This window comes from Phasianus colchicus, chromosome Z (genome assembly GCF_987193195.1).
Source record: "Phasianus colchicus chromosome Z, bPhaCol1.hap1.1, whole genome shotgun sequence".
Classification (NCBI taxonomy): Eukaryota; Metazoa; Chordata; class Aves; order Galliformes; family Phasianidae; genus Phasianus; species Phasianus colchicus.
In genome coordinates, this window is record NC_143476.1 from 26262625 (window position 1) to 26272211 (window position 9587).

Genomic DNA, 9587 nt, shown 5'->3' on the forward strand with positions numbered 1-9587 from the left:
GCCATCCTTTCTTTTTCTCCCGCTGTGGTTTTCTCAGAATCTGGATTGTCAATGTTGCCTGATGACGGACTAATGGATGACTGTCATGTTCCAAAAAATGGAGGACTGCAACAGAAGGAAACAAAACAGGGGTGAAACCCACCAACCCGCAGAGAACCGCCAGAATCCCCTTCAGACCATGCCAGCCCCATCACTTTTCCAGGCCAGGAGAAGCACGTGAAACTAAGGGTTCAGCTGGAAGCTACTGCTCAGGATTGCTCCATCTGCCCCAACAATGTTCCTCTGCCCCTGCAACATTTCCTTGTGTGCAGCAGGCCAAGACACAGCTGCACACTACTTAGGCTGTGACCCTGCCCCCAGCCCCAGCACACATAGCGCTGTTCTCACTCACCATTGTAGATTTTATTCCGCTTTCCCTCACTTGGGTTCCAGTAGCTCCACACAAAGCCTAGGTAGAGAGCTCCCATCAGATCCCCACTCCTCAACACGCTCCCAGGAGCACAGACTGCAGTCCAGCCAGCCCACCTGCTTCTGGCCCTGCACCCCAGGCAGTGACGGTGCCTGAGGGAGGACCTGAGTGAGGCACCCATCGGGACTACTGGCATGGGCAGAGTGTACCTGGGGGCTGCAGGGCTGTGCCTTGCTGTCAGGGCAGGGCTCAAAGAGGGACCCAAGGGTTGGGCTCACCAATGAACAAGAGAGCATTTTGTCGCATAGCAGCCTGAGGATCCTTCAGGTACAGCAGGCTCTGCTGTATGTTTTTAGCCACCCTCTCCCTTCTCTGCTGTACCTGTACAAGAACACAAAGGCATGGGGCTTGCAGAGCCTTCCCAGTTGCAGCTGCGGACCCCCCACCAGTGTTCCTTCCCTCAACAAAGGGGCAGAGGTTGTGGAGTTGTCCTTACCAAGCACTCCGTGATCTTCAGCACATCCCTCTTCTCGGCCTGATGCTCGAGCTCCTGCCACTTCAGGAACCTTGCACAAGCGGTAAGGGCTTCCCTGGCAGCCTACAGAGCAACAGATGCTGGGAGATGGCACCACAGAAACAGACCCCAGGAGCTGCAACACTTGCTGCCCTCAACCCCAGACTGCCCTTGAGGTGTCAGCACACTCTTGCCTCTATAATGGCCAGGTCTGAAATTCATACCTGTGCAACACTCGAGATCTCATCACTGCTCCGAAAGAACAAAGGAAGCAGGCCCCTGCGTACTTTCTTCTTCATTTCTCCCTTTTGCCACCACACCACAGCCTCTATCACATCTTTGAAGAGGAGGATGGAAGACTCTCGTACTTCACCTGACACCTGAGGGAGGAGTACAGGAGAACCTCAGCAACTCTCTCTTGTTGCCCATGGTGAGCACAAGAGCAGGTGCGGCTGATGCAAAGCAAGATGCTTCAGAGTCACGTTCTGCATGAACAGGCTGTGAATTCATGAAAATCAATGCAACAGGGTTCCAGCACGCAGTGCCTGTGCCTCAGAGTGCTCCCCCAGCTACCCTACCACGACAAAGAAGAGCTTGGCAAGCATTGGCCAAGGAGGAGACAAGGATGCCCCTTGGCATTGTCTCCAGGGCACACGCTGCCTGCTTAGCCTTCACCTCTTTGTTATGGCACCTGGGGAGAATGCCCGGTGTTGGTAGTATAAGGGCAACTGGAGAGTCTGACACTAACCCTTGGCAGCAGGTGCTTTGCACAGTGGTCGGACTGGGCCACAACACAGGGGCCTCGCATCGCCAACAACAACCAAGCTGCCAGGGATGAGGCCTGCTGGGCTGCAGAGCCCAGAAGACATCCCATGAGAGCCCAGAAGAGCAAAGAGAGAAGAACGCATTCCAGCCAAGCACCCATCTGCAGAGCTCAGCCTTCCACAGCAGACTTACATGATTAAATAGATACAGGAGCTTGCCAGCCAGCTCCAGAGCAATGGGACGCGCCTCCATCTTCCCCAGATGATTCATGATGTTTTTGAAGATAGTCAGCGCATTAAGAGTGACGTGCGCATTGCCAAACTGCAGGGTCTCCATGATGTCTGGCAGCAGGGCCTGTATTTCTCTTGCCTGTACAAAACACACAATTTCCTTTTCATCAAGAGAGAGCAATGGCCACCCTGGCCTAAGAGCCCTGATTTCAGAGCACACGCCTTGCTCTCTGGCAGCTGCCACAGGAATGGCAGCATTAGACTCTGGGCAGGTGGTGGCCATGGGCACACTGATACGGACATAGGGAGACAGGAGAAGGAAAGTCGGAGAGCATGGTCTCTGTGTCCCACCCCCTTTTACAACAGGCCCCCAAATAACCCATCTGGAAAGCTCCCCGGGTAGCCACCAGGCCCCACCATGGCCATCATTCGCACTCTTGAGTCTCGGGCAAGGTCAAGTCACAGTACTGCCCACCGCCCCAGCACCAGGCTGCCAATAGTGTTTTCATTTGACTAGGGCCTGCTCACCGTCTCAGGTCTCTCTGACAGAAGCACAAGGCCTCTGAGCACCAGCCAGAGTAGTGGCAAGCTTTCAATCTTCAGAAACATCTGGAAGAGGTCTGGGTTACATAACTCTTGCAGGATCTCTTCAGTGGGGCACATCACCTGAAACCAACACAGCAGTGAGAACCAGCAGGACCCAGCCCCTGCACCCTGCAGCTTCTGGCTTCTGTGGGAGGAGAGCGAGGTGCCTTGTCCAGTAACTCACAGCCATGCAAAGTAGGCCAAAATCCACTGCGGTGATGCTAAAGATCATGCACAGCTGTTGGTCCTGAAAAACACGGCACAGTTCTTGCAAGTGCATTCCTGAAGTCACTGTTGGAGCTAGCACTCTCTTCCAGATGTCCAGAGTAGTGCTGCAAATAAAGAGCAATGCTCTATCAGCAGGGCTGCCTCAGCCCCAGCGCCATGACTCAGGCAGCCCAGGTAGCCCACAGGCTGTGCTGCAGCCCTGGCCCTGCCATCCTGCGTCCTCTGGATGGGGGCTCCGCACTGCCTTGGTTGGCGTTGACTGCTGCAGCCCTGACTGGTCCACCAGCACTGGAAAGCACAGTGGAATGGAGGGCCTGTTCCTCCAGGATGTCCTGCAGCTTTGCGTGGCGCTGGCAGCCAGAGCATCTCTGAACCCTGCTCTTCACAGGAAGAAGACCACGGGGCTATCAGGGCAGATACCTGTCATTCTGTGGAAGATGGAGCAACACAGCCGTCAGCACATCTCTGGGAAAAAGGTTGGTCAGCATATTCAGCAATGAGAAGAGAGTCTGCTGAAGTGACGCAAGCCTTCTTTTCAGGTTTCTATGGATGGACTGAAGAATCTCGGGCACCTGTTGGGAGAACACAGGAAGAGTATTGCCACAACTGTACTACAGCCAGTTGCCCCGCTGCCAATGATACTTCTGCCCCTCCCATTGTTCTGTGCTGGCTTAAAATGGCTTCAGATGCCCAAGAGCTGTGGAGAGCAGGCCATGTCACTAGCATGGCTGATGCAAAGGGAGGTGCTTCAGAGGCATACTCTGCACAGATGTGTTGTGTGTTCATGCAAAGGAATGCAACAAGTGTCAATCACGGGCTGTCTGTGCCTCAGAGTATTCCCCTGCCACCCTTAATGGTCAAAGCAGAGCTCCCCAGGCACTGGGACAAGGAGGAAACAGGGCTGGCCCTCAGCAGTGCCTCTGGGGCACACGCTGCCTGCTTAGCCTCCACCTCCCTGCTGTGGCACCTGGGCAGAATACCTGGTGCTGGCAGCAAAGGGAGCCATGGAGCGTCTGAAAGTAACCCTTGGCAGCAGATGGATGCTCTGCTGCACAGAACCCGAGCAAGTTCCCAGTACAGGGTCCTCACATCACTAAGAATAACGAAGCTGGTAGGGACAAGGCCCGCTTCTCCTGCCCCTCTGAGCAGCCACAGCCTCTTGCTCTCATGCCTCTGAAAAGCAATTGACCTGCAGGAGCTGGCACAAAATTGGCACCAGATGTGTGTGGCCACAGGCACTTCTCCTCTCAGGTCCTGCGGCCTCCTCAGGCTGTACAGAGGCAATGGCTCACCCTGGTCCCCCATCCATGACCCCGACTCTACCCCTACCCTTTCCCAGCTTCCCATTCTGGGCGGCAAGGCATGGGAAGCAGGGAACTGGTGAAAAAGAGCCCTGAAGGAAAGCACGGTGCATTGTTTGGTAACTCACAGTCAGGCGAAGGAGGCCCAAGTCTCCTGTGGGAATCCCGCAGATTTCTTCCTCCATGAGCACAGTGCACAGCACATCTAAAACGTTCTCTGATGACTTTGGGCAGTAAATCATGTTCTTCCAGATACGCAGAGTGCTGCAAACGAAGAGCAATACTCTGTCAGCAGGGCTGCCTCAGCCACAGCACCATGGCTCAGGAAGTCCTGGTAGGCCACAGGCTGTGCTGTAGCCTTGGCCCTGCTGCTCCTCGTGCTTTTGGAGGCCTGGGGGCCCAGCCTGGGCAAGCAGGAAGGGCTGAGATGGCCTTCCCAGAGGGGCGAGGCAGGAGCGTGATGGAAGCCCCGGGCTGCCTTGGTCGGTATTGGCTGCTGCAGCCCTGACTGGCCCACCAGCGCTGGAAAGCACAGTGGAAGCTCGTCAAGGATGCCCTGCAGCTCTGCGTGGCTCTGGCAGCCAAAGCATCTCTGAGCCCTGCACTTCACAGGAAGAAGACCGCGGGGGCTGTCAGGGCTGGTACCTGTCATTCGGTGGAAGGTAGATCAACACACTCATCAGCACATCCCTGGGAAACTGGTAGGCCAGTATTTCCAGCACTGAGAAGAGTGTCTGTTGAACTGATGTGCTGCTGCTTTTCATGTGCCTGTGGATGAAGCTCATAATCACCGGCACCTGTTCAGAGGACACAGGGAGATTGCTGCTGCCACTGTACTGCAGCCATTTGTCCCGCTGCCAAAGACATTACTGCCCTTCCCACTGCTTTTGCTGGCTTGAAGTGCCTTCAGATGCACATAATCTACAGAGGGCAGGGCAGGGCACGGTAATCTAGCCTTGGACTGCTTACATCCATCAGCCAGCTGCTAGGCTGACTCAGAACCATATCCAGTATAATTTCGGACCACTCATCGTCCTCAACAGCGCAGTCTTCAGTGGTCTTTTCAAGGGCCATGAGGACGATGTCTGTTCTCTGAGAAGGTTGGAGGTGTTTTCCAAATGGCTACAGTAGAAAGGAAAAAGAGAGGGAGGACATGTCAAATTGAGTGAGAGACTGTGGTCTGGAGGGGGAAGGCCCGAGCAAAAGGAAGGATGAAGACCCTTGCTTCAGGGCAGAAACATGCTGAGGGCTCCCAGCTGTGCCCAAGCTTGTCTTGCATGTACCCCTGAGCTGCAGGCTGCTCTGGGATGCAGAGAACAGGAGATAGCCTGGCTGGAAAGTTCCTGGCTCCTTACCTCCTGACAGAAACCATAAAGCTTCCAGATCTGCTCCATGGCCCTCTCACGCACAGTTTTTGTCTGGGAGCGGGTGAAGGGCAGCAGCACCTGTGGGGAGAGGAGCTGCTGGTTTGCCTGGGAGCTGCGGATGCCGCCTCCAGCAGAAGCAGCTCTGCTGAGCTCCCGGCTGGAATCACAGCATCTGTCCGGGCTTCCCCCCTGAACTAGAGCCCAGCCCTTCTCAGGCCTTCTACAGCCTCCACAATACAGACCTCCAAGATGTTCTGCAGCTCCTCTCCATTGGAGGTACGATGGTTGACCAGCAGAACCTGCAGCATTTTCTCCATAGCACACACGGTCTGTAAAGAGAGCAGCAGGTTGTGAAAGTCTTTCCAAGGGCCCTCTCACCGCGAGGAAACTGCTGTGAGTCCCTTTGACTACCAAGGAAGGACATCCGCAGATTGACGCACAGCCTGAGAGAGGCCCCATGGCAGCAAAGCTGCTGTGTGCAGACCAGGCTGTGAATGCTGCATGTTGCCAGGCCCGCGGCAAGAGTGGGAGAGAAACAGTGGGGGAAGCGAGGCCAAGACCCTGACTGCAAGGATCTTTAGTAATCTCTGCACGTGAAAAATCCAGAGGCACGGGCACTACAGTAGATCACCCAGTACGTACATGATTGTAAAGGCAGATGTTCAGGTCCTCTTTTGGAGGAAGGCAGAAGATGGCTTTGAAGCACACGTGTGAAAGAGGTATTATTTCTTCCTCCGAAATTGCCTGCATTTCACTGGAAATAGAGAGACCTTGATGTTGGGAGCAGCGCTTTGATGTTGGTCCCCCCCTGGGCAAGGCTCCCTAGAAGGGATGTGGAGCCCTGCTGAGAGGCACCTCCTCCACGGGACTGGCCTGGGCTGGAGGGCAGTCCTGATGCCTCCTGCTTTGGGACAAGAGCCAAGACTGTGCAGGGAGCTTCACGGCTTCCTCCAACCTCTGCAGAAGCCCATAGCAGGGCAGAGCTGAGGGCTACCCTGCCCACGTGGGGATGCTTCCCAGCTAAGATCAGAGCCAGCAGGACTGTGCCCTGGGGATGTGTGGGAAAAACCGGGGCTGGGCTGGTACCTCAAGGCGGCGATTGCAAGCATGGCTTGGTACCGCACTGCTGTGCACAGCTGGTCCGTGGGCTCATTTTCCAGCAGCTCCTGTAGAGTACAACCAGGATGAGACCTAGCAGTCACCAGCACCCAGCACCAGCAGACTTGGCGGCCGGTCAGCAAGTGCCGGAGGAGCCCCAGTGCCTCCAGCCCAGCACCAGAACGCAAAGGCACCCTGCATCCCACTGCTGAGATCTCAGCAGCACTCATAGTCCCCTGCCCACCCCTGCCTCACAGGCTGCCAGTCCCTGGACAGCTCTGCCCTCTCCCACAACCCCTTATGTTGTCCCCTCACCTTGACTTTCTCTGCCAAGTTCTTCTCACGGCAGAAAATAGCCAGGCTCTCACACAAGCCCTTCTTTTTGCTGATTCTGCAGATGCTGCAGATGCTCTCCAGAAACATCATCTTGAGCATCTCCTCCTGGCCACCACAGAGAGACAAGGAGAGAGCGTGAGCTGGGAGAGCTGTGTCCGGCAGCCCCGGAGCATTACAGGGTGTGGAGCAGTGTGGGATGCCTGGAGGGCAGCAGCTCTGTCCAGCCAGTGGCCCTCCTGCAGCCTGAAGGCAGAGCCACAGGGACCATCCAGAGATGCAGGCACAGCTGAGATGTTACCTTTTCTGTACTCCTGAGGAAGTGTTCTATGATATCTATGGCTTCCTTCTCCTCTGTCTCTTCATTCTCCTCCTCTCCATAGAGAGACAGGCTGTCAGCATCTAACGAAGAAGCAGAGTGAGCAGTGCTGTAGAGGGATCGAAGGCAGTCACAAACAGAGGAGGGAGCTCTGCCCTCTCCAGGCTTGTGCCTGCTTGCCTGGCACAGTCTGCCCATGGCTGCCTGAACACAGGGCGCTTGCTACCCCAGCCCACCCTGCTGGGGACCCTCACTCACCGCCATGCAGCGACTGCACCTCGGTCACCTCGTAGGGCTCCGGTGGAGGCCTCTCCTCGGGAGCCCCACTCTCTGCCCAGGCCACCCTCGGGCGGCTGGGGGGTCTCTCCTCCATCCTGTGGGATGAGGGCTGATGGTGGGGAATGGGCAGACACGGGGCTGCCAGGGGTTGAGGAAACGATGTGGGCTGCGCTCGGGGGCGCAGATAGGAGGAGTGCCAAACAGAACAAATGATTTTACAGAGTGGTGCACTAAGAACAAATCAGGATGAGTGGTAGGAAGGACTATAGCACAAAGACATAGAGCAAGGACTTCTGTTACCACCTGGAAAGGAGAATTCATCAAAATGTTGCCCATCCAATGCAGCGTGTCCTGTGTTTGCTTGTTTGGTACATTGTGAAGCTCCATATACTTCTGATGGCAGTCTTCTTTGCTCTGGCAGTCACAGCTACAGCCAGAGCAACTTTATCCTCTTTATACTTTATGGCCAAGCAAATGCCATCTGTGTGTAAATGCCTGAGTGTTTGTCACGTGGGTGGATTGTGCCATCTACAATTCCTTGTTCTCTAGCATCTCCTGCTTTGTACTCCTTTACCAGTGCTGTAGCGTTCTAACTCAGTCCCTCCTTCCTCTGTTCTTGTGTGCAGGGACCCTCCCACCACAGTTCCAATTCAGTCTGTACGAGAAATTTCCTCTGGTGACTCTCTTCTCCCCATACCTTGAGGGAGAAGAGAGTTTCTGCTGCATTTTTGTGGCATTGTCATTATTCATGTTATGATCACTGTACGAGTTAAATGTCAGCAGAGAAGATTCGGAGAATCATTCTGTCCCATTTTGAAATGCAAACCCAAAATCAAAGATCTTTCACTCTGAATTTCAGGGTCTCCAAGGTATAAGAAGAGATGTTTTTTTCCCCTTGAAATAAAAACCCATTTGCCTTGTTCCACATGGCAAACTCATGCCCAGGCACACAGCACTACTGAGCAAACAGGAGCTTTGCTTCATCTCTGCACTTCATCTTTGCAAGAAGTTAGGAAAACAATTACTTTCTTACTTCATATCTGTCGAAGGCCCAGCAAAATGAGCAGACCATGAAGCAAGTCTTACTTTGTACACAGAGGGAATAGTGCCCTTGATAGACCTTGAAGATAAGCCTTGGGGTACTTACGAGTGTATGCCAGTTTAAAGACTTTTTTTATTTTCTTTAGTGGAACTGCATGCTGTTGTTGATCGTCCAGCCCTCCAATGGATCTGTATCCCCATGAAAGGCCTATCACCCCTCCAGAGAATCAGTAGCACTTCTCATGGAGTATTGCACTCCCCATGGAGTAAGGCCACCAAACGTGCTGAGGATGCACTCTTGCATTAGACCAGTCCTCTGATTTCCATCTATTCTTGACACCACGAACCTCAGGGAAACAGCCTACACCACCATGGTTCTTCTCATGGGATGCAGCCTCCTTCAGCCCTGCTCCAGCTGCTCCTTTGTGGGCTCCTCCCACAGTTCCCATTTGGAGCTGGCTTGGGAAGGCTCTTCTCCCAGGCTCTCCTCATGGTGGTTCCAGATACAGTCCACTGCTACATAAACCCTGCACATAAGCTCAACACAGGAGGACACTAAGGGAACAGCTTGGTAATTGAAGTTTTAATTAATCATACTTATGATGAAATAGGGAACTGCAGAGCCAGCAACACAGTTCTACAAGCCTAGCCCATCCTGATTTTCTCTGCTGCTGTGAACGTCCCAGAATCTGGATTGTCAGTGTTGCCGGAGAATGGACTAGCGGATGACTGTCATGTTCCAAAGAATGGAGGACTGCAACAGAAGGAAACAAACCAGGGGTGAAACCCAGCAACCTGCAGTGACCCGCCAGCATCTACTTCAGACCATGCCAGCCCCAGCCGCACCCATCACTTTTCCAGGCCAGGATGAGCAGAGTGTACCTGGGGGCTGCAGGGCTGTGCCTTGCTGCCAGGGCAGGGCTCAAAGAGGGACCCAGGGGTTGGGCTCACCAATGAACAAGAGAGTCTCTTGTCACACAGAAGCCTGAGAATCCTTCAGGTACAGGACAGGAGGACAACAACAGGAACGGCTTTTGTAATTGAAGTTCTAGTCAGTCAGACTTATGATGAAAGAATACGGCAGGGCCAGCAACACAGTTCTAGAAGCCTGCGCCATC

The 9587-nt window shown here is 54.2% G+C and overlaps 1 protein-coding gene across 1 annotated transcript; it reads right to left on the reverse strand.

Moving 5' to 3' along the window:
- Nucleotides 1–1212: 1212 nt before the first annotated feature.
- On the reverse strand, nt 1213–9520 carry LOC149912761 (uncharacterized). The gene is made up of 15 exons (XM_090132643.1): nt 9421–9520; nt 7408–9223; nt 7132–7232; nt 6813–6938; nt 6486–6565; nt 6042–6153; nt 5642–5728; nt 5388–5477; nt 5002–5154; nt 4678–4829; nt 4161–4296; nt 3152–3303; nt 2688–2835; nt 2447–2584; nt 1213–2057 (listed from the first exon to the last, which is right to left on the reverse strand). The coding sequence occupies exons 2-15, from the start codon at nt 7520–7522 to the stop codon at nt 1476–1478; spliced, it is 2172 nt and encodes a 723-aa protein (XP_089988769.1). The 5' UTR covers nt 7523–9223; nt 9421–9520; the 3' UTR covers nt 1213–1475.
- Between the last annotated feature and the right edge of the window lie 67 nt (nt 9521–9587).